The sequence below is a fragment of the Ascaphus truei genome, chromosome 20, assembly GCF_040206685.1.
Source record: "Ascaphus truei isolate aAscTru1 chromosome 20, aAscTru1.hap1, whole genome shotgun sequence".
Classification (NCBI taxonomy): Eukaryota; Metazoa; Chordata; class Amphibia; order Anura; family Ascaphidae; genus Ascaphus; species Ascaphus truei.
This window is the reverse complement of record NC_134502.1, coordinates 2,017,040-2,042,350: the sequence shown is the minus strand read 5'-3', so window position 1 is coordinate 2,042,350 and position 25,311 is coordinate 2,017,040. Positions and strand designations below refer to the sequence as shown.

Here is a 25,311-nt window from a genome sequence, read left to right as displayed (position 1 = left end):
ATGTACACGATACCCAAGATTCACAAATCTACCACACACCCACCGGGTCGACCAATCATCTCGGCTCGGTCATCACTATGCCATCCGATTTCGCAATACGTAGATTTTTATCTACAACCGTTGGTGGCAGGCATGGCTACGTTTGTCAAGGACACTACCAACTTCATGGAGCATATTAACAATCTAGCATTTGATCCATCTGGGTGCATATTGGCTACCCTCGATGTAGCAAGTCTTTATACGAACATTCCGCATAAAGAGGGGTTGGAGGCTATCAGGAGAAAGTTGGTAACAAGCAAGTTGCAGACTGGACCTCCGTCTGAATTCTTACTGCTCCTGATAGAAGTCATCCTAAACAAAAATTTCTTTAGGTTTGAAAATGCATATTTTCTCCAACTCAGTGGGACAGCCATGGGCTCGAATATGGCCCCATCATATGCGAACCTCTACATGGACATGTATGAGCAAACACACATCTTATGCGATGCGCCCAATGCACACTACATCAGAAAGTTCTTACGCTACATTGACGATATTTTTATTGTTTGGAGTGGTTCTACTGTGGAATTACAAGACTTTGTGAACCGTCTTAACGACATTCCATCTAAGATACGTTTTACACTGTGTTACAGTGAACTTGAAATTCCATTTCTGGATACGATGGTATACAAAGCAGGTGACAAATTGGCCACTAGGCTATATCAAAAAATGACTGATAAGAACACACTGCTCTATGCCACAAGCCACCACCCGGCCCCGTTGAAAAAGGGGCTTCCATTTTCACAGCTACTACGAGTGAAGCGAATCACTAGTGATCGTAATGAATTGGAACCTGCTCTTATCAACATGGCCAACAGGTTTCTAGAGCGAGGTTATAGTCCAGTTGACGTCAAAGATGCAATGGATCGTGTGATCCGGTTGGACAACGTGGATTGTACTAACATCGAACCAGGAGAGCAAACAACAAGCTCAAGATTCAATGTCATAAGCACATTCAGCACTGCGTCCCCATGCATACAACGTGGCATTAGAGATAATTGGCATGTTTTAGCTAATGATGACAAAATAGGTAATTTCTTTCGTGAACCCCCCTTGTTTTGTTTTCGCCGTGGTCCGTCAATTGGGGACATGATCACGCAGGCAGATCCAGCTGACAAGTATGGCAAGGACAAAACTTGGTTAACCCAAAAACCTGGGGCCTACAGGTGTAAGGGTTGCACGAACTGCCAATATATGCAGGTGGGGTCTTTCTATTGCCATCCACACAATGGGACCAAAATCAAAATTCACCAACATCTGAATTGTGAATCAAAATTTGTTATATATTTGATTAAATGTCCCTGTGGTTTACTGTACATTGGGAAGACAGTGCGAATGCTCAAAGAACGTATAGCCATCCATCGTTCAACAATTCGTAAAGCACTATCCACGGACGCCAAGGATTTGGAGTTCAAATGTCTCCCTGTTGCTAAACACTTCAGGGACTTTAAACATTCACTGGCAACGTTTAGGTGTATGCCAATCTCACAGATCCGAGCGCCTACACGAGGGGGTGATAGAAACAGACTTTTGTTGCAAAGCGAAGCAAGACACATCTTTGAATTAAAAACAGTGGCCCCTTTTGGCTTAAACGAAGATTTTTCGCTAGGATGTTTCTTATGACAGAAATCTGGACTATGATATTTTGTGGTACTTTTCAATTGTTTACTGCAGTGTGGTTGTGTAATTTTGTTTGTCTTTGTTTGTCGTTGTTTCTTTTGTAATATTTCTGCATTATGTCTTCATGTGTTATTTCCGTATGTGCCCTTGTATTGTCATTTTCACTATATCACTTTATGGTTTGAGTACATGCATCGAGAGTGTTCATGATGTCCCGCTTCGAGACCATAGGTATTACATGTTATTTTGGAGACTGTAAAACATTTGACATATCTTGTAAATACGCCCTGTTGGCCACGGGCTGTCTATAGGACAGAGTTTGACCACGAAGTACAGTATATATACTGTCTCCGGATGGACACATCCGTGTCCATCACAAGTTGTCTCATTAGTCATATATGCCATAAGTCCATTAGTTGCTCGAATCTAGAGGAACTTGGTTTGACTAGACATGTTATCTTGTTTTCGATTTTAGACTTTATTAGTCAGTGTAGTTATAGTATTTATTATAGTGGGACATCAATAACAATATATCTTACAGTGATGCACACAGTATTTCACATGTTTGGTGGTCAATTGGTTTATGTATGTTTGCTGTGTGTGCCACGCGTTCTTATGCTGGAATTGGTCCTTTTGAGTATTCTTTAAGGCAATAACAACATATAATAGAACATGCATTATTGAGCCTATGTATATGTGCTTTCTCAAATGGTCCCACTGGCTATGGGCCCTTCTTTGTACTATATGGGCATTTATTATGGCATAACCTCTTATATGTCCCTGAGGCTATCTGTGTGTGAGGGTGCCGTTATGCGTAGAGTGGGGCTAGCTCAAAGACAGCTCAAATCCTGCATTGCAAAGTATTGTGCTCATTAAGTTGCCAGGGGAGCTTCGCGCATGCGCGAACCGCCACTATGGTGGACATATGCTCCTGTTGGGCCACCGTAGCTAGGCTAAGGAGGTAACATCTCTGGATTCAATATGGCGATGCGTTCCAGCAGTACACTGCGGGTCACGGCATTAGGAGTTCGCGCATGCGCGATTGCACCCACGAGCGGACCATTGAGGCCACCATAGATTAACAGGATGTTTTACAATCATGAATCCAAAATGGCGATGCGTTCCAGCGTTTGTATGCGTGTCACAGCGGCGCGGTTTCGCGGGCTATGATGCCCCTACACGGGTGAGTTTAATTTTATTTTGATTAGTTTGGGTATATAAGGTGGTGGATTAGCATTCACTTATTGCACGTCCCTGAGGAAGGTCACGTTGAGTGAACCGAAACGTTGGAGGTGGTGCCATGTTACTTTGAATACAACTTCATTGGAACTACTGGACTGTGTGCTGTCTCGTTTTTTCCGGACTCCAATCTTGTAAAATCTACTTTTTATATATATATATATATATATATATATATATATATATATATATATATATATATATATATATATATATATATATATATAGCTGAGGATTGTCAGTTCCTGCCTCTGATCTAAGGGAAGATATAGTGGCGCCTTATCCTCGGGCTGCGGTCCCGACGTGCAGAATCTCTGTTGCTGCATGTACCTTGGAGGAGTGAACCTGGTCGGGTTGGGCGATCGGAGTGGCACGTTGGCCTTTACCCGCTGAACACTGCGGACGTGCTCTGACTAGATACACGTGTCCCGACGCTGACCGATGAGGTACTCCATTTGTTTGCTCCTTAACAGACAGTTGTAAACCACTCGTAGACACGAGGCTTCCAGCTGACGGGTGCGCTGGTAGCGTTGCTTTCTGATCACCATACCTCTGGGCACATTGTCAGGACAGTGTGTTATACCATCTACTCACTGGAACTGTTTTGTTCATTCCATTCTTACTGGAGATCCCTATCCATTTCTTCCTAGGAGAATATTATCAGGTTCTAATTGGGACACAGGAACTATTAACTCAGGGGTTCCTTCCATATGAATATGGCAATTTTGTAGCAACCTCCAATTTCCAATGATATTTATGCTATTGAATCGCGCATTTCATGTATTCATGGTTATTTTACTATCTGTATTTTAATTATTAAATTGTTAATATTGCATTTAGGATTGAGCGCTCACAGTTATATATATATATATATATATATATATATATATATATATATATATATATATATATATATATATATATATATACAATATTATATTTATGCAATACATTTACATGTATGTGTCTGTTGCTACTGTATAAATATTTATGAATATATTAGTAAGTCTGCCTACATCAGTATATACTATCTCCAGTGTCGTGGCGCTGGAGACTGTTTCTGCCACGGCTATTCTGCGGGCGTCTCTGCTTCCAATTGTGACCCACTGAGCTTACAGTGTAGGTATTCTTAGTAGAAGTTGGATATTAGCCGAGTCATCAACAGGACGATCCTATAAAGGATTTACACTATGTCTATGGGGTTGATTGGTGACTTTGTCCCGATTGGTAAGGTCTTGGGTGCATCTCATGGTGCTCTCTTGTTGACGAGGGTCTCCTGTTAAAGTTTTCTCTCGGCCGTGAACCCCCCTCAGGGTCGTAGTGTGCGTGGGGTCTTCCAGAGATGTTCCCGTCAAAATGGGGGGAGTACGTAGGATAATAGGTTACTGAGTACATTCCAGTTCTCCCACACTTCAGTACCTGCAGAGGAAAGAGCTCAGGGTTACATTAAGTTATAGGGTTAGTGGCATGGGAAATGTATTAGGATTAGTTTTAAGGTTCATGTATTAGGTTGGAGTATGATGGATAGGGTTAATTGTAATTTGGTTCGTGTATTACGTTTAGTGTAAGTTAGAGTTTTTGCTTAGGTTAGGGATAGTGGTAGGGATGGTGTAATAGGGACTTAACCCGGTTTAAATGAGGATTCAATAGAAAGCTTCTAGTGGTCTGAGGAATCCAGCAGGGAGCTGGTTAATTGCAGCTAAATACATTTACCAGTTTCCACCAGGCCAATCAGACATCTAGAAAAGCCTCCTGCTGGAAACTGCAGGAGAGAGACTCCTGAGCACAGTCACAACTGTGTTTCCAAAGGAGACAGTGTCTTGAGCACGGGGCTGTTCTGACATCACATGAACCAGACCTCTATTCCTGGGCACAGAGGTCCCTGTAACCCACCAGAGGCTGGTTCCTCAATAGACACCAACCAGATTCAGAGACTGCCTCAAAGGTCCCTTTCTTACAGGTACCTCTGGGGATTTGGGGGTGGTCGGTTTTGGAAAGAGGCGTATCCTCCCAGCCCTGCGGAGAGGGACTGGGAAAGTGAGTTAGCCCGTACAGACAGAGATAGGATGTTTTGTTTCTTTGTGGATTTCCTTAAGACTGTATTGTTTGATGTGGCGGGCTGAATAAAGCCATTGTTTAATGTCCCTAAATCTGGCTCCCTGGTCAAGCCTCTCCACATGCCTCATATAGACGGTTATGACATGTTCGGTTTGCTGGGTTCCAGTTAATGTTAGTGCGTTTATGTTCAGATAATGTACAAAGATAAGTGTAAGAGCTGTAGGGTTGAAATATTATGTGGAGATTGCTTATTTTAAGGTTAGGTTTGATATATATTGTTTGAGTGTTTTGGGTTAGAGTTAGGGTTCAGGTTAGGCTAATTATGGTCATGTTAGGTTATTGATATTACTGTAGGATTAGTGTCAGTAAATGTTATATATATATATATATATATATATATATATATATACTGTAAATATTACTGTATGTTCATTTGCATGTCTTAGACAGGTCTGCAACCCTGTCTTTCCCCATTGTCACCCAGCATACAGCGCTTCCACTGCAGCAAGGGATTCTGGGAAATGACATGCAAATGAGCACTCAGTGCCACCTTTTGTCTCAAGCTCGTATTACACAAGCCAATCCTCAAGCCAATGCATGCTGTTTTAAACACAGCTTTTAAACAGAGGCTGGGATGAGATGCAAAGCCATTAGACCCACTCACATACTGTACATGTTTCAACCTTGATGGGTCTCATCAGTGTGAGGCTGGTCTTAATGGCTAGAGCAGGTTTGAGACTAGACTAGGTAATCAGACCTGTCTAAGACATGCAAATGAACATACAGTAATATTTACAGTTGCTTTATGCTTTACTGTGGAGGGTTTTTGTCACTTTTTTACCCACCATAACCTTAATGACAGTATATATATATATATATATATATATATATTTAGTGTTGTGTTGGGGTACGTGTATTAGGATTAGTGTACGTTTTTTTTAAAGTTATGGTTAGTGTTAGGTTTTGTATTATACTGTATGATGTGAGTCTTGTTGGTAAGTATTATTTTAATAGAGTTGGATTTGGCATAGGGTGTTTTATGTCAGTTTTAGGGGCAAGATCAGGTAATTGGGGTTAATATGTTATGGTTAGGATATCTGTGTTGGGATATAATGTGGAAGATTAAACAATCCTGTTTATGGTGTTTAGTAATGTTTATAGGGCAAATACTCACTGCAAAGAGCAAACCCAGGAGTAGGGAAACAGCAAGTGCAGCAACCAGTGCGAGAAGAATAATACCCCAGATTGGCACTGTAAGAAAGCAAGAGAGTAAGTACTGAAATCTATAATGATACACTGATAAAGAACACACTGTTCTGTATAATGATGTTGAGTATCTATACACTGATAATGAACACGCTGTGCTGTATAATGATGCTGAGTATCACTATACACTGTATAATGATGCTGAGTATCTACACACAGATAATGACCATTCTGTGCAGTATAATAATGCTGAGTATCTCTCTTACCTGCAGATGAGACAGAAGATGCTTGAGTTGTGCTTGTGGTACTCTGCATCACTGTGCTGCCGCCTCCTGCTGCAGCTGCAGATAAAATAATGATATATATATATAAATATAAATATATGTATGCTAATAGCCAATATTTGGCTGCATTTGTTTCCCTGGAAATATATTACATATTGCATTACTTAGGGGTCTCTGAATGGGGCCGTATTTGTCAATCAAGTGTTATCTTCACCCTTACCCGTCCCATTTGGGTGATAGGGCAGACTGACAATTAAGAAGAATCCCCAGGAATATATTTCAACAAAGCTTATGACTTACTTGTTGTCCCTGTAGTTGTACTTCCACTTGTGGTGGTTCCTGTATTGGTACTTCCACTAGTGGTGCTCACTGTATTGGTACTTCCACCTGTGGTTGTCTGTGTATTGGTACTTCCACGTGTGGTTGTCTCTGTATTGGTACTTCTGCTTGTGGTGGTTCCTGTATTGGTACTTCCACTTGTACTGGTCCCTGTATTGGTGCTTCCACTTGTGGTTGTCCCTGTATTGGTACTTCCGCTTGTGGTGGTTCCTGTATTGGTACTTCCACTTGTGGTTGTCCCTGTATTGGTACTTCCACTTGTGGTTGTCCCTGTATTGGTACTTCCACTTGTGGTTGTCCCTGTATTGGTACTTCCACTTGTGGTGGTTTCAGTATTGGTGCTTCCACCTGTGGTTGTCTGTGTATTGGTACTTCCACTAGTGGTGGTCACTGTATTTGTACTTCCACTTGTGCTGGTCCCTGAATTGGTACTTCCACTTGAGGTGGTCTCTGTATTTGTATTTGTAATCCCACTTGTGCTGGTCCCTGTATTGGTACTTCCACGTGTGGTGGTTTCTGTATTTGTAATCCCACTTGTGGTGGTCTCTGTATTGGTACTTCCACTTGTGGTGGTCCCTGTATTGGTACTTCCACTTGTGGTGGTCCCTGTATTGGTACTTCCACTTGTGGTGGTCCCTGTATTGGTACTGCCGCTTGTGGTGGTCCCTGTATTTGTACTTCCACTTGTGGTGGTCCCTGTCGTGGTACTTCCACTTATGGTGGTCCCTGTATGTGTACTTCCACTTGTGGGGGTCCCTGTATTGGTACTTCCACTTGTGGTGGTCCCTGTATTTGTACTTCCGCTTGTGGTGGTCCCTGTATTGGTACTTAGGATTATGCTGGTTCCTGTATTGGTACTTCCACTTGTGGTGGTCCCTGTATTGGTACTTCCACTTGTGGTGGTCCCTGTATTGGTACTTCCACTTGTGGTGGTCACTGTATTTGTACTTCCACTTGTGGTGGTCCCTGTATTGGTACTTCCGCTTGTGGTGGTCCCTGTATTGGTACTTCCACTTGTGGTGGTCCCTGTATTGGTACTTCCACTTGTGGTGGTCTCTATAGTGGTACTTCCACTTGTGGTGGTACCTGTATTTATACTATCACTTTCAGTGCTTCCTACCGTAGTGAGTGCTGCAGTAGTAGAATTATCTGAAGTTAGTGCTGCAGTAGTCAATGTATCTATAGTGAGTGACGTAGTAGTAGATGTATCTGTAGTGAGTGCTGCAGTAGTAGATGTATCTGTAGTGAGTGCTGAAGTAGTAGATGTATCTTTAGTGAGTGCTGCAGCAGTCAATGTATCTGTAGTGAGTGACGTAGTAGTAGATGTATCTGTAGTGAGTGACGTAGTAGTAGATGTATCTGTAGTGAGTGCTGCAGTAGTAGATGTATCTGTAGTGAGTGCTGAAGTAGTAGATGTATCTTTAGTGAGTGCTGCAGTAATAGATGTATCTGTAGTGAGTGTTGTAGTAGTAGATGTATCTGTAGTGAGTGCTGCAGTAGTAGGGGTAACTGTAGTGAGGGCTGCAGTAGTAGATGTATCTGTAGTGAGGGCTGCAGTAGTAGATGTATCTGTGGTTAGTGCTGCAGTCGTAGGGGTATCTGTGAGTGCTGTAGTAGTAGATGTATCTGTAGTGAGTGCTGTAGTAGTAGATGTATCTGTAGTGAGTGTTGCAGTAGTAGATGTATCTGTAGTGAGTGCTGTAGTAGTAGATGTATCTGTAGTGAGTGTTGTAGTAGTAGATGTATCTGTAGTGAGTGCTGAAGTAGTAGATGTATCTGTAGTGAGTGTTGTAGTAGTAGATGTATCTGTAGTGAGTGCAGTAGTAGTAGATGTATCTGTAGTGAGTGCTGCAGTAGTAGATGTATCTGTAGTGAGTGCTGTAGTAGTAGATGTATCTGTAGTGAGTGTTGTAGTAGTAGATGTATCTGTAGTGAGTGCTGTAATAGTAGATGTATCTGTAGTGAGTGCTGCAGTAGTAGATGTATCTGTAGTGAGTGTTGTTGTAGTAGATGTATCTGTAGTGAGTGCTGCTGTAGTAGATGTATCTGTAGTCAGTGCTGCAGTAGTAGATGTATCTGTAGTGAGTGTTGCAGTAGTAGATGTATCTGTTGTGAGTGCTGCAGTAGTAGTAGATGTAGCTGTAGGAGCTGCAGTGGTAGGTGTATCTGTAGTGAGTGCAGCAGTAGTAGATGTATCTGTAGTGAGTGCTGTAGTAGATATATCTGTAGTGAGTGCTGCAGTAGTAGATGTATCTGTAGTGGGTGCTGCAGTAGTAGGGGTATCTGTAGTTGGTGCTGCAGTAGTAGGGGTATCTGTAGGGAGTTCTGCAGTAGTAGGGGTATCTGTAGTGGGTGCTGCAGTAGTTGGGGGAAGTGTAGTGGGTTCTGCAGTAGTAGGGGTATCTGTAGTGGGTGCTGCAGTAGTAGGGGTAACTGTAGTGAGTGCTGCTGTAGTAGATGTATCTGTAGTCAGTGCTGCAGTAGTAGATGTATCTGTAGTGGGTGCTGGTGTAGTAGATGTATCTGTAGTGAGTGCTGCAGTAGTAGTAGATGTAGCTGTAGGAGCTGCAGTGGTAGGTGTATCTGTAGTGAGTGCAGCAGTAGTAGATATAGCTGTTGTTAGTGCTGAAGTAGTAGATTTATCTGTAGTGGGTGTTGTAGTAGTAGAAATATCTGTAGTGGGTGCTGCAGTAGTAGATGTATCTGTAGTGAGTGCTGCAGTAGTAGATGTATCTGTAGTGAGTGCTGCAGTAGTAGATGTATCTGTTGCTAGTGCTGCAGTAGTAGATGTATCTGTAGTGAGTGCTGTAGTAGTAGTTGTATCTGTAGTGAGGGCTGTAGTAGTAGATGTATCTGTAGTGAGTGCTGTAGTAGTAGATGTATCTGTAGTGGGTGCTGCAGTAGTAGATGTATCTGTAGTGGGTGTTGCAGTAGTAGGGGTATCTGTAGTGGGTGCTGCAGTAGTAGATGTATCTGTAGTGGGTGCTGCAGTAGTAGATGTATCTGTAGTGAGTGCTGTAGTAGTAGATGTATCTGTAGTGGGTGCTACAGTAGTAGATGTATCTGTAGTGGGTGCTGCAGTAATAGATATAACTGTAGTGAGTGTTGTAGTAGTAGATGTCTCTGTAGTGAGTGCTACAGCAGTAGATGTATCTGTAGTGAGTGCTGCAGTAGTAGATGTATCTGTAGTGAGTGCTGCAGTAGTAGATATATCTGTAGTGAGTGCTGCAGTAGTAGATATATCTGTAGTGAGTGCTGCAGTAGTAGATGTATCTGTAGTTAGTGCTGAAGTAGTAGGGGTATCTGTAGTGGGTGTTGCAGTAGTAGGGGTATCTGTAGTGGGTGCTGCTGTAGTAGGGGTATCTGTAGTGGGTGCTGCTGTAGTAGATGTATCTGTAGTGAGTGCTGCAGTAGTAGATGTATCTGTAGTGAGTGCTGCAGTAGTAGATGTATCTGTAGTGAGTGCTGCAGTAGTAGATGTATCTGTAGTGGGTGCTACAGTAGTAGATGTATCTGTAGTGGGTGCTGCAGTAGTAGATGTATCTGTAGTGAGTGCTGTAGTAGTAGATGTATCTGTAGTGAGGGCTGCAGTAGTAGATGTATCTGTAGTGGGTGCTACAGTAGTAGATGTATCTGTAGTGGGTGCTGCAGTAGTAGATGTATCTGTAGTGGGTGCTACAGTAGTAGATGTATCTGTAGTGAGTGCTGCAGTAGTAGATGTATCTGTAGTGGGTGCTGCAGTAGTAGATGTATCTGTAGTGGGTGCTGCAGTAGTAGATGTATCTGTAGTGGGTGCTGCAGTAGTAGATGTATCTGTAGTGAGTGCTGCTGTAGTAGATGTATCTGTAGTGAGTGCTGTAGTAGTAGATGTATCTGTGGTTAGTGCTGCAGTAGTAGATGTATCTGTAGTGAGTGCTGCAGTAGTAGGGGTATCTGTAGTGGGTGCTGCAGTAGTAGATGTATCTGTAGTGGCTGCTGCAGTAGTAGATGTATCTGTAGTGAGTGCTGCAGTAGTAGATGTATCTTTAGTGAGTGCTGCAGTAGTAGATGTATCTGTGGTTAGTGCTGCAGTAGTAGATGTATCTGTAGTGAGTGCTGCAGTAGTAGGGGTATCTGTAGTGGGTGCTGCAGTAGTAGATGTATCTGTAGTGGCTGCTGCAGTAGTAGATGTATCTGTAGTGAGTGCTGCAGTAGTAGATGTATCTGTAGTGAGTGCTGTAGTAGTAGATGTATCTGTGGTTAGTGCTGCAGTAGTAGATGTATCTGTAGTGAGTGCTGCAGTAGTAGGGGTATCTGTAGTGGGTGCTGCAGTAGTAGATGTATCTGTAGTGGGTGCTGCAGTAGTAGGGGTATCTGTAGTGGGTGCAGCAGTAGTAGATGTATCTGTAGTGAGTGCTGCTGTAGTAGATGTATCTGTAGTGGGTGCTGCAGTAGTAGATGTATCTGTAGTGAGTGCTGCTGTAGTAGATGTATCTTTAGTGAGTGCTGCAGTAGTAGATGTATCTGTAGTGAGTGCTGTAGTAGTAGATGTATCTGTAGTGAGTGTTGTAGTAGTAGATGTATCTGTAGTGAGTGCTGCAGTAGTAGATGTATCTGTAGTGAGTGCTGCAGTAGTAGATGTATCTGTAGTGAGTGCTGTAGTAGTTGATGTATCTGTAGTGAGGGCTGTAGTAGTAGATGTAGCTGTAGTGAGTGCTGCAGTAGTAGATGTATCTGTAGTGAGTGCTGTAGTAGATATATCTTTAGTGAGTGCTGTCGTAGTAGATGTATCTGTAGTGAGTGCTGCAGTAGTAGATGTATCTGTAGTGAGTGCTGTAGTAGATATATCTGTAGTTGGTGCTGCAGTAGTAGGGGTATCTGTAGTGAGTGCTGCAGTAGTAGGGGGAAGTGTAGTGGGTGCTGCAGTAGTAGGGGTATCTGTAGTGGGTGCTGCTGTAGTAGGGGTATCTGTAGTGGGTGCTGCTGTAGTAGATGTATCTGTAGTGAGTGCTGCAGTAGTAGATGTATCTGTAGTGAGTGCTGCAGTAGTAGATGTATCTGTAGTGAGTGCTGCAGTAGTAGATGTATCTGTAGTGGGTGCTACAGTAGTAGATGTATCTGTAGTGGGTGCTGCAGTAGTAGATGTATCTGTAGTGAGTGCTGTAGTAGTAGATGTATCTGTAGTGAGGGCTGCAGTAGTAGATGTATCTGTAGTGGGTGCTACAGTAGTAGATGTATCTGTAGTGGGTGCTGCAGTATTAGATGTATCTGTAGTGAGTGCTGCTGTAGTAGATGTATCTGTAGTGAGTGCTGTAGTAGTAGATGTATCTGTGGTTAGTGCTGCAGTAGTAGATGTATCTGTAGTGAGTGCTGCAGTAGTAGGGGTATCTGTAGTGGGTGCTGCAGTAGTAGATGTATCTGTAGTGGGTGCTGCAGTAGTAGATGTATCTGTAGTGAGTGCTGCAGTAGTAGATGTATCTGTGGTTAGTGCTGCAGTAGTAGATGTATCTGTGGTTAGTGCTGCAGTAGTAGATGTATCTGTAGTGAGTGCTGCAGTAGTAGGGGTATCTGTAGTGGGTGCTGCAGTAGTAGATGTATCTGTAGTGGGTGCTGCAGTAGTAGATGTATCTGTAGTGAGTGCTGCTGTAGTAGATGTATCTTTAGTGAGTGCTGCAGTAGTAGATGTATCTGTAGTGAGTGCTGTAGTAGTAGATGTATCTGTAGTGAGTGTTGTAGTAGTAGATGTATCTGTAGTGAGTGCTGCAGTAGTAGATGTATCTGTAGTGAGTGCTGCAGTAGTAGATGTATCTGTAGTGAGTGCTGTAGTAGTTGATGTATCTGTAGTGAGGGCTGTAGTAGTAGATGTAGCTGTAGTGAGTGCTGCAGTAGTAGATGTATCTGTAGTGAGTGCTGTAGTAGATATATCTTTAGTGAGTGCTGTCGTAGTAGATGTATCTGTAGTGAGTGCTGCAGTAGTAGATGTATCTGTAGTGAGTGCTGTAGTAGATATATCTTTAGTGAGTGCTGTCGTAGTAGATGTATCTGTAGTGAGTGCTGTAGTAGATATATCTGTAGTTGGTGCTGCAGTAGTAGGGGTATCTGTAGTGAGTGCTGCAGTAGTAGGGGGAAGTGTAGTGGGTGCTGCAGTAGTAGGGGTATCTGTAGTGGGTGCTGCAGTAGTAGGGGGAAGTGTAGTGGGTGCTGCAGTAGTAGGGGTATCTGTAGTGGGTGCTGCAGTAGTAGGGGTATCTGTAGTGGGTGCTGCAGTAGTAGATGTATCTGTAGTGAGTGTTGCAGTTGTAGATGTATCTGTTGTGAGTGCTGCAGTAGTAGTAGATGTAGCTGTAGGAGCTGCAGTGGTAGGTGTATCTGTAGTGAGTGCAGCAGTAGTAGATATAGCTGTTGTTAGTGCTGAAGTAGTAGATTTATCTGTAGTGGGTGTTGTAGTAGTAGAAATATCTGTAGTGAGTGCTGCAGTAGTAGGGTTATCTGTAGTGGGTGATGTAGTAGTAGATATATCTGTAGTGAGTGCTGCAGTAGTAGATGTATCTGTTGCTAGTGCTGCAGTAGTAGATGTATCTGTTGTGAGTGCTGTAGTAGTAGTTGTATCTGTAGTGAGGGCTGCAGTAGTAGGGGTATCTGTAGTGGGTGCTGCAGTAGTAGGGGTATCTGTATTGGGTTCTGCAGTAGTGGGTGCAGCAGTAGTAGGGGTAACTGTAGTGAGTGCTGCAGTAGTAGGGGTATCTGTAGTGAGGGCTGCAGTAGTAGGGGTACCTGTAGTGAGTGCTGTAGTAGTAGATTTATCTGTAGTGAGTGCTGCAGTAGTAGATGTATCTGTAGTGAGTGCTGCTGTAGTAGATTTATCTGTAGTGAGTGCTGCAGTAGTAGATGTATCTGTAGTGAGTGTTGCAGTAGTAGATGTATCTGTAGTGAGTGCTGTAGTAGTAGATGTATCTGTAGGAGCTGCAGTGGTAGTTGCATTTGTAGTGAGGGCTGCAGTAGTAGGGGTATCTGTAGTGGGTGCTGCAATAGTAGGGGTAACTGTAGTGGGTGCTGCAGTAGTAGATGTATCTGTAGTGAGTGCTACAGTAGTAGATGTATCTGTAGTGGGTGCTGCAGTAGTAGATGTATCTGCAGTGGATACTGTAGTAGTAGTTGTATCTGTAGTGAGGGCTGCAGTTGTAGATGTATCTGTAGGGAGTGCTGCAGTAGTAGGGGTATCTGTAGTGAGTGCTGCAGTAGTAGGGGTATCTGTAGTGGGGGCTGCATTAGTAGGGGTAACTTTAGTGAGTGCTGCAGTATTAGGGGTATCTGTAGTGAGTGCTGAAGTAGTAGGGGTATCTGTAGTGGGTGCTGCAGTAGTAGGGGTATCTGTAGTGAGTGCTGCAGTAGTAGGGGTATCTGTAGTGGGTGCTGCAGTAGTGGGTGCAGCAGTAGTAGGGGTAACTGTAGTGAGTGCTGCAGTAGTAGGGGTATCTGTCGTGAGTGCTGCAGTAGCTGATGTGTCTGTAGTGAGTGCTGTAGTAGTAGTTGCATCAGTAGTGAGGGCTGCAGTAGTAGGGGTATCTGGAGTGAGAGCTGCAGTAGTAGGGGTATCTGTAGTGAGTGCTGCAGTAGTAGGGGTATCTGTAGTGAGTGCTGCAGTAGTAGGGGTATCTGTAGTGGGTGCTGCAGTAGTAGGGGTAGCTGTAGTGGGTGCTGCAGTAGTAGATGTATCTGTAGTGGGTGCTGTAGTAGTATTTGCATCTGTAGTGAGGGCTGCAGTAGTAGGGGTATCTGTAGTGGGTGCTGCAATAGTAGGGGTAACTGTAGTGGGTGCTGCAGTAGTAGATGTATCTGTAGTGAGTGCTGCAGTAGTAGGGGTAACTGTAGTGGGTGCTGCAGTAGTAGATGTATCTGTAGTGAGTGCTGCAGTAATAGATGTATCTGTAGTGGGTGCTGTAGTTTTAGTTGTATCTGTAGTGAGGGCTGAAGTTGTAGATGTATCTGTAGTGAGTGCTGCAGTAGTAGGGGTATCTGTAGTGGGTGCTGCAGTAGTAGGGGTATCTGTAGTGAGTGCTGCAGTAGTAGGGGTATCTGTAGTGAGTGCTGCAGTAGTAGGGGTATCTGTAGTGACTGCTGCAGTAGTAGGGGTATCTGTAGTGAGTGCTGCAGTAGTAGGGGTATCTGTAGTGAGTGCTGCAGTAGTAGGGGTATCTGTACTGAGTGCTGCAGTAGTAGGGGTATCTGTAGTGGGTGCTGCAGTAGTAGGGGGAAGTGTAGTGGGTGCTGCAGTAGTAGGGATATCTATAGTGGGTGCTGCAGTAGTAGGGGTATCTGTAGTGGGTGCTGCAGTAGTAGGGGTATCTGTAGTGAGTTCTGCAGTAGTAGGGGTATCTGTAGTGGGTGCTGCAGTAGTAGGGGTATCTGTAGTGAGTGCTGCAGTAGTAGGGGTATCTGTAGTCAGTGCTGCTGTAGTAGCTGTATCTGTGGTGAGTGCTGCAGTATTAGATGTATCTGTAGTGAGTGCTGCAGCAGTAGATGTATCTGTAGTGAGTGCTGTAGTAGTTGATGTATCTGTAGTGGGTGCTGCAGTAGTAGGGGGAAGTGTAGTGGGTGCTGCAGTAGTAGGGGTATCTGTAGTGGTTGCTGCAGTAGTAGGGGTATCTGTAGTGGGTGCTGCAGTAGTAGGGGTATCTGTAGTCAGTGCTGCTGTAGTAGCTGTATCTGTGGTGAGTGCTGCACTAGTAGATGTATCGGTAGTGAGTGCTGTAGTAGTTGATGTATCTGTAGTGGGTGCTGCAGTAGTAGGGGTATCTGTAGTGAGTGCTGCAGTAGTAGATGTATCTGTAGTCAATGCTGCTGTAGTAGCTGTACCTGTAGTGAGTGCTGCAGTAGTAGCTGTATCTGTGGTGAGTGCTGCAGTAGTAGATGTATCTGTAGTGGGTGCTGCAGTAGTAGATGTATCTGTAGTGGGTGCTGCAGTAGTAGGGGTATCTGTAGTGAGAGCTGTAGTAGTTGATGTATCTGTAGTGGGTGCTGCAGTAGTAGGGGTAACTGTAGTGGGTGCTGCAGTAGTAGATGTATCTGTAGTGAGTGCTGTAGTAGTTGATGTATCTGTAGTGGGTGCTGTAGTAGTAGATGTATCTGTAAAAACAAACATTTGAATTAACACCCAAAGTTATATACTGTACAGTATAACTAGAGAGAGAGACAGAGAGAACAAGAGAGGGAAAGAGAAAAAATGAGACATAGAGAATAGTAGAGAAAGTTGTAGAATATATAGAAATATACATGGAGAGAGAGAAAGGAAAAAGAGGGAGATATAGACATAAAGAAGAAAGCTGTACAGAGGTAGAGAAAAATGGGGGAAACAAAAGAGTTTTAAAGAAAGATGAGATAGAGGAGGGAGGGAGCCAATTCTAAGAGAAGAGACTTATAGCGACGTGTGAAACGCAGGGGGGGGGATACTGGGGCATAGTGAATATACCACGTACCTGCTGGGTGCTGCAGTAGGAGAGTGAGTGAGTGAGAGAGGGAGGGAGGGTGAGAAAGGGAGGGAGAGCGGGAGAGATGACAGAGAGCAACAGTAAAGAGAGAGAAAATAGTGAGAGAAGAGAGGGGGATCCAAAACTAAGAGAAGAGACTGATAACGACGTGTGAAACACAGGGGGGGGGGATACTGGGTGTAGGTAATAGACGACGTACCTGCTGTTGTACTACTCTGTGCACCTGAAACACACAGACAAATTGTTTAAGTATTTGTGTCTCCTTTGTGTCCGAATACCACAGTACATACAGAAGTAACAGACATTATTACTCCCTCTGGTACATTGCAATGGGAATTACACATCATGTCAGCAGTAGCCATTTACAGTAATAGCATTAGCCGCCACACAGAAAGGAGACACGGCTAATGTGTCATTCTACTGTATCTACTGGCTCCTAATCCAGGACTGTCCCTGATATTCTGCATTCAGGAGGTCACCCTGCCACAGATATAAACCCAAAACTGTCTGAGCCTTTCCCTGATAATAAACATTTGGGAGGTAACTCTACGTTAGATTAAAAAAAAAACAGGATTGTGTGAGTTGATACTGAATAAGAAGATCACTTTGAATTACAAAGTCCATTTTGGTAAATCCCATTTAAAAAAATGTCAAAACATGTTTTTTCTAGGAAAGAGCTGAAGATAGCTGAGAAAAGCAACCATGAATTTATAAATGGGAGATAAGGGATTACCTTGTCTTGCATGTAAGGCTCTATCATACACATCATCTACCTAACTCACTGTAACAACTCTAAGGTTCAATTTAATGAATAACTCTAAAGTTTATTTTCCAGAGAAAATGTTCCATAATTTGATACTAAATGACTCTCATTTTCAATTGAGTTAGAAGAATTTTCATTTCGAGGAGAAATATCTCCATTGTTGTGTGTGTAATGATTTATTATGTTAAATCATTCCTAACTTCTTATTAGAATTTGACACCACAAGCCATTTGTGTTAAATTTCTCTCTAAGCTTCACGTTAGTGAGAAAACCCCCTTCTTAGAGCTGAGTAACAAATAACTCTCTTAGTTTCTAATTCAATTAGAAAAACTAGACACAAAACAAGTTATGGTGAGAAAAAATGTGACCTAAATCCTCCACCGAAATGTGTACAACAAATAATAGTTCCACTTGTGGGCACATTTGCACGTCTCAGACATGTCTTCAACTCTGTCTTTCCCCATTATATCTTAGCATATGTTACAATGCATTCCAATGCAGCCATGGATTCTGGGTAATGACATGCAAATGAGCATTCACGTTGTGTCACCCTTTGCTTTTTGTCCATTTTATCATGTACTCCTATAAGCTTATGCCTGCCGTATTAAACAGATTTTCCATGTAATTACAGTACATAGAATCCCTGTTTGCATTGGAAGCATTGTATATAAGAAATAATGGGGAAAGAAAGGGTTGCGGACAAGTCTGAGACATGCAAATGTACTCACAACTGGCATTTTTTATTAGAAAAACTACACTTCTAGGGCTTGATACAATATTTTTTTGAGTGTCCAAAGTTATTATTTTTTTAACATCTGTCTGGTTAATACATTTGCTATCAAAGAATAGAAGGAGAGAAGATAAATATATTAGCTAAAAAAGTAATGTTGAATTTAGGATAGATGATAAGGGTCCACCTTGTCTTGTGCACAATTATCTACCTACTTCAGGTACTCCCTAGTCCTTACTTAACATCTTGTTATAATTTAACACCACAAGACACATACACTACCGACACACTTAATCCGAGCAGGGCTAGTTCCGCAAGCCGGGGGATGCCCCGGCTTGCTAGCCGCACTCCCTCGGTGTGCCGCGCGTCACCGATGCGCGGTCACGCGTCATCGGGTGCCAGCGCCCCCTGCACGCGCGTCCAGGGCTCCCCGAGGGAGCCCTGGTGTCCCGCGATGTGGGGGACGGCGGCAGGGGGTTCCGGGGGACCCGGCGGACCCGGCAGCGGGAGGGAGAGCGCCCCGATCGGAGGGCGCTCTTCCGCTGCTTCGGCGCGCGCCCGGCACCCTCCGGCGCGCGCCAGGTTACTGCTGCGGCCGAGAACGGGCAAATGCTCGAATAAACTCGGCCGCAGCAGTACAGTATATTACGTTATTTTCTTAGTTTCTAGAGCTTGATCTGAGATTACTTTCGCAGCTTCAATTTTAGAGACATTTTCATTTCTTGAGCTTGCCCTTACATTTTTGTTTAAGCTTCAATTTAATGAGAATCCTTTACTTTCTAGACATGATATTAAATGACACTATTAGCTTCAAATAATGGTAAATAAAACAAACCTCCGTTAATAGATTATAAATATAAATGTATCTTTTCTACAAATTCATGAGAAAAGTTGATATTCCAAAACATGGTATTACATTACTATCTTGTATTTAAATTATTGAAAAAAAAAACTTCCGTAGACCTTGGTATTAAATTACTTTCTGAGTTTCCAAAACCTCATTATCTAGAACTCGGAATTAAAAATACTCTACTCTCTTTCCTCCACTTTAATGGAGAAAACGACTTTTCTAGAACATGTTACTATATAAAAGTTAATCTTTATGAGATCTAGAAATATTTTCAAAACTTACCTGTGTTATCAAAGAACAAAGCAGAGAGCAGGAGAATTTTGGCCAGGAGAAGCCACTTTAAGTCCCTCATAGTAATTTCTCTTGAAGTCCTTTGATGTTAGTCCTTCAAGTGGCCAAGTTAGTGATCCAGATGCAAACGCAAGGTTGTGATGGGGATATCAATTCAGGTTTTGTTTTATATATTGGTGTCATCGAGAAGGGACAGCCTACCCTTGTCATTGTACACAAGTGACACCCTATGACATTCTGAATCAGTTTTCTTTCTCTGCCAGGAACATGTAGATAACGAGCTAAATAGTTTAAACATGATTAAGATCTCTAATACCAGAAAGGAATGACAGAGAGAACCTGGTGCAGGATTCACGTTTTCACGTCAACCGAGGTGACCTAGGAGTTTTTGTGCGTGGGAGATAGCTAAGCTTACTGAGTCAAGAATATGGGTTTGAGAGATAGCCGTGTGTGTAGTGAAAGAAGGAGCAGAGTTAGAGACAGCTGTGTATTACTGTGTACGCTGTGTTTTATGGAGAGAGCAGCAGACAGAGATAATTGGACATCTTGTAGGGAGAGTGGAAGAGAGCAAGAGACAGGTGGGCATCTTGCAGAGAGAGAGGAGAAGAGGAATAGATAGCTGTGCATTTCATAGAGAGAGGAGCAGAGCGGGAGATGCAGTACATACTATAGAGAGAGATAGGAGAGATAGATGTGCATCTTACACAGAAAGAGAGAGAGAAGCAGAGTGAGAGATAGCTGTGCATCTTACAGAGAAAGATGAGTAGAGTATATATATATATCAATACTGAGTTAAGTTATGGTGAGTAAAAAAAGTGACAAAAACCCTCCACAGGAAAGCAAATATGCAAATACAACTGTATGCTCATCTGCATGTCTTAGGCAAAAGTGACACTGTGTGCTCATTTGCATGTCATTTCCCAGAATCCCTTGCTGCAGTGGAAGTGCTGTATGCTGGGTGATAATGGGGAAAGGCGGGGTTGCAGACCTGCCTAAGACATGCAGATGAGCATACAGTTGTATTTGCATATATATATATATATATATATATATATATATATATATATATATATATATATATTATAGAGAGAGCATATATTGCTGCACCCTCTAACAGTGAAGGAGTTAATAATTATTTTCAGATTGGCTAAGTAAACTTTTGTTGAATACATCTTTCAAACGTGTTAAAACATTTTAACCCTCCGTCTGAGTTTTCCCCACTCATGCAATTCATAACTAATTCTGCGTCAACCTGAAGGGAGATGAATCATCAGATTCTTAACATCATCTAATTACAGGTACATATGCACTAACCCATGATAACAAACACTCTATCTGGTATTAATCAAAATGACATCTTGTCCATACAACACCCTTTTCAATGCACACGCTAGAATATTTTAGGTCCTTATAACTAAGCACTCCGTTTTCAGTTCTCAATAATAGAACTATATTTGTGGTGTGACGGTTCATTCGCAGCAGAGGAGAGGTGCCGCGTCATCCCCAACGCATTCCACAGCCTCCTGGTGATGTCACACACTGATCTGGATGGGAGTTACGGAAGATCCATAACTCCATTTTTAATGCACAGACTAGAATATTTTAGGGCCCTAAAAAAATGTTGACCCTGTTGGTCAAAGTTAACTAATATCCCCAATTTTGAAGCATTACTGAAGTTTTCGGCAAATTCAAACATCGCAGCATTGCATTTTTAAGGACTTTCACTTCCTTCATTCATGTAAACATTTACTATAACACCCTTCTACTATATATATTAATATATAGAGAGAGGCATATACATATATAAAACATACACTATTACAGTATATTGATCCACTACATATACATATATCCTCTGTTACTCGTCTGCTAAAACTCTGACTCAGGCCCTCATTCTCTCCCGTCTCGATTACTGCAACCTCCTGCTGTCCGGCCTTCCTGCCTCTCACCTGTCTCCCCTCCAATCTATACTAAACGCTGCTGCCAGAATCACTCTACTCTTTCCTAAATCTGCCTAAGCATCTCCCCTCCTGAAATCCCTCTCCTGGCTTCCGATCAAATCCCGCATCTCACACTCAATTCTCCTCCTCACTTTTAAAGCTTTACACTCCTCTGCCCCTCCTTACATCTCAGCCCTAATTTCTCGTTATGCACCATCCCGACTCTTGCGGTCTTCTCAAGGATCTCTTCTTTCTATCCCCTTTGTATCTAAAGCCCTCTCCCATCTTAAACCTTTCTCACGGACTGCCCCGCACCTCTGGAATGCCCTTCCCCTCAATACCCGACTAGCACCCTATCTAGCCACCTTTAAGACCCACCTTAAGACACACTTGCTTAAAGAAGCATATGAATAGCACTGTGGATAATCCTGGACACATGATACATAAAGCTTGGCCCCCTGCAGACGCACTTACCAGAACTCCCTCCTACTGTCTCTGTACGTTCTCCCTACCTACCAATTAGACTGTAAGCTCCTCGGAGCAGGCACTCCTCTTCCTTAATGTTACTCTTATGTCTGAAGCACTTATTCCCATGATCTGTTATTTATATTATTTGTTATTTATATGATTACAACATGTATTACTACTGTGAAGCGCTATGTATATTTATGGCGCTATATAAATAAAGACATACAATACAATATGCCCTACATGTATTTGTCTCTGTGTGATGGGCACGGAGAGCTCTGGTAACGCTGGAGCGCCACACTGCCGATACCCAAAAGAGCAGGTCACTGATATACTGAGTCTATCCAGACTCCGCCCGTTGGGAAAGCACCTCGGTTCTACTGACCTTGAGTGACCCCTGCTCAAGCTAGGGCAAAAAGGTGTCACAAAAACACCTTAATTCCTAGCCTTACTTTGCTAGGGTGGCAGCGACAGCCCCCAGAACCACTAGGGGACCAAACCCAAGAGCCATGCTCTTATTCCAGGGATACTGCCCACCCAATCCAGAGTTAACTGACCCAGACTACACACTGGGAATCCTAGCCTGATTTTGCTAGGAGGGTTGTCACCACACAGAACCACTAGGGGGCCCACCCCAAGTGCCATGCCCTTATTCCTGGGGAACCGCCCACCCAATCCTGGAGTCGCTGACCAAAATTACACACTGGCAATAAAAGCCTAGCTTTGCTATGAAGGTAGAGTCACCACATAGAACCAGGGCCGGCGACAGGCGGGGGCGCTGTGGCAGCGGGGGTCCCGGAAGCCAGCGCTGCAAGTTCTCCTCAACCTCTGGCACGGCTGCCGGCGTGGCCGGGCACCGGCTCTCCATCAGCTGTTGCCCTCTTCCTCGCTCTGTGTCCCACGCTGAGCTTCCAACGCTTGCGGCACGCGACTGGGCCTCTCTGATGTCAGCGCGCCAGAAGTAATCTGGGCCTCAGATTCCGGTTGGGGGAGTGGGGGTCTTTTTATATGTATTGGGAGAGAGTGGGGGTCTTTTTAAATGTTTTTTGGGGGATTGTGGGTCTTTTTATATGTATTGGGGTAGTTGTAGTATTTTTATATGTACTGTGGGGAGTGGGGGTCTTTTTAATATGTATTGAGGGAGTGGGTGTCTTATTAAAATGTATTGGAGAGAGTAGGGGTCTTTTAATATGTATTGGGGAAGTGGGTTTCTTTTATATGTATTGGGTGGAGTGAGGTAATTTTAATATATATTCAGGGGATTGGTGTTCTTTTTAATATATATTGGGGGGGAATGGGGGTCTTTTTATATGTATTGGGGAGTGGGGGTCTTTTTGTATGTTTTGGGGGAGTGGGGTCTTATTATATGTATTGGGGGGTTGTTTTTTTTATATGTATGGGGGAGTGGGGGTCTTTTATATGTATTGTGAGGAGTGGGGGTCTTTTTATATGTATTGGGGGAGTGGGGTTAATTTATATTTAATAGCGGGAGTGGGGTCTTTTTATATGTATTGGGGGAGTGGGGGTCTTTTTATATGTATTGGGTGGACTTGGGGTATTTTGATATGTTTTGGGGGAGTGGGGGGTCTTTTTAATGTATATATTAGGGGGGAGTGGGGGTATTTTTAATATGCATTGGTGGGGAGTGGGGTCTTTTTATATGTTTTTGAGGGATTGGGGGTCTTTTTTAATGTATATTTTAGGGGGGAGTAGGGGTCTTTTTAATATGTTTTGGGGGAGTGGGGTTCTTTTTAATATGTATTGGAAGGGGGTCTTTTTAATATATATTGGGGGTGTGGAGGTCTTTTTAATATGCATTGGATGGGAGTGTTTTTTTTATATATATATATATATATATATGTATTGGGGGAGTGGGAGTCTTTTATATGTATTGGGGGAGTGGGGGTCTCGTGTATTGGGCGGAGTGGGGGTCTTTTTATATGTATTGGGGAGGGGTCTTTTATAAGTATTGGGGAGGGGTCTTTTATATTTATTGGGGAGGGGTCTTTTATATGTATTGGGGAGGGGTCTTTTATAAGTATTGGGGAGGGGTCTTTTATATGTATTGGGGAGGGGTCTTTTATATGTATTCGTGGGATTGGGGTTCTTTTTAATATGTATAAGGGAGAGTGGGGGTCTTTTTATATGTATTGGGGTTGTCGGGGTCTTTTTATATGTTTTAGGGGAGTGGGGTTCTATTTATATGTATTAGGCGGGTATTGTATTTTTATATGTATTGGGGGGGAGAAAGGGAATCTATTACATCATTTTTCCAATTGTTTTTGTGAAATGAAAGCAAAGAACGTGGAGGGGATATTACAAAACTTTTAGATCGTAGGGAGGTTTTTTTCTATTGACATTTTTTTAAAGGCCCTGAGGGTTTAAATGCAGAATGGAATTGGAGTCATTTTTTTTAAGATGATCTTTCTCAACTTTGGTTTTCTGCATTTGAATTCATAGGGACAGAGGGGAAACTCGTTGTTACTTTCTCAACGAGATTGGCCTTACATTATGGGGGAGTTATATAGTTTCTTAATGTCAAATAGAAACACTACTTACAAATCCTCTTTCCTTATTTTATATTGGTTAACAAACACACAGATACCCAGTAAGCTCATTTAAGCCCCAAAAGTTACCACTAAATATATATATATATATATATATATATATATATATATATATATATATATATATATATATATATATATATATATATATATATATATACTGTAAATGTCAAAAAGAAGTATATATATATATATATATATATATATATATACTGTAAATGTCAAAAAGAAGTGCTACTGGGCATGGCAATATAGACTATAAACAAACACAAACAGAGCCCAGTGCTATGCCCAATGGCAAAAATACACAGTGAAATACCTATATATCTCTTGAATAAAAGGGTAATTTAGTTTGACACTTTGGCCAAAGCATTGCGAGCCTGTGAGCTCCTCCAAGGCATGACCATAATTCACAGGTCCTAACACTGATTACAATTCTTAATTCACAGGTCTTAACACTGGTTTAAAAAAAAAAATTGGGGGGGTTTCATACACTTTTGAAGTATATCTTTTTCGATCGTTATTCATGTTTTAGCAGATGGTGACGTGACCTTTTGCATACATGCGATACCGGGGATAATTGATTTTAATCTATCTATGATGTACAACAATGAGGATTATCTAGCTCTATACTGTATGAGTGGCGTGAATTCATGTAATTCATGGAATTTGCAACCCCGTGTTATGATCTTCATACACTCTGTGGATTTATCATCCTATTGATATTTTGAAGAATATGTTGCGTAGAGATTTTAATCCATCTTTGATTACTGCATAATTGTTGCATGGATGTATTTGGAAACAATCGGTCTTACGTTTGAATTAACTTTAAAAACAGGAATACAGATGGATTGTAAGATTATAAGATTACACTCTAGTGTCAGTCACATCAATGCTAATCTTAATGAACTTTATCCTTGTATTGATACACATCATGGATATATTTCTGTATATAATTTGGCAGAACCTTTAAGGATATCTTTAGATCACCATATCAATCGGGAATTCATCAATTGAATTCCGAGTTTAACATTCCATAGTTTTAGTCTATATACTGTACATCTGTATTTAATGTAGTTCTGAACAATGTTGTTCATTCTCTATATATGTCCCATGCATCTTTAGGATATCTTATTCTCTTTCTACTCGTATTGTCCATAATCAGGGATATATTCGGACTGCATTCAGGATCGCTGCTGCAGGTGTATATTCTATATATTCCTTACATTCTATGTATTATACATTATGAATGCAGTTCCTTTGATGTTTTATGTCTGTGTCTGAGGAGGTAGAGTTTATTTTACAATACCTGTTTTTATTATGTTTTGTGGCTCTGAAATAGTTTGTTTTTGTACATGTTCGATAAAGTTTTCTTTTATTCATTGAAGTTTTTTTCTATGCTGGAACTTGCATCCAGTCATGGAATGAGTGGTGTTTATGTCCGTTTCCG

At 42.3% G+C, this 25,311-nt stretch overlaps 1 protein-coding gene across 1 annotated transcript in view; it reads right to left on the bottom strand.

Annotated features, from left to right (window-relative positions):
• The window catches only part of LOC142471444 (uncharacterized), a 69,112-nt gene extending 52,890 nt beyond the window's left edge, over window positions 1–16,222 (bottom strand). The window contains exons 1-4 of the mRNA XM_075578247.1: window positions 16,215–16,222; window positions 6,747–7,588; window positions 6,429–6,503; window positions 6,131–6,207 (exon numbers count right to left, since the gene is read on the bottom strand). Coding sequence (XP_075434362.1) covers window positions 6,131–6,207; window positions 6,429–6,503; window positions 6,747–7,588; window positions 16,215–16,222 — 1,002 coding nt within the window. The remainder of the gene's footprint in view (window positions 1–6,130; window positions 6,208–6,428; window positions 6,504–6,746; window positions 7,589–16,214) is intronic.
• Window positions 16,223–25,311: the final 9,089 nt, after the last annotated feature.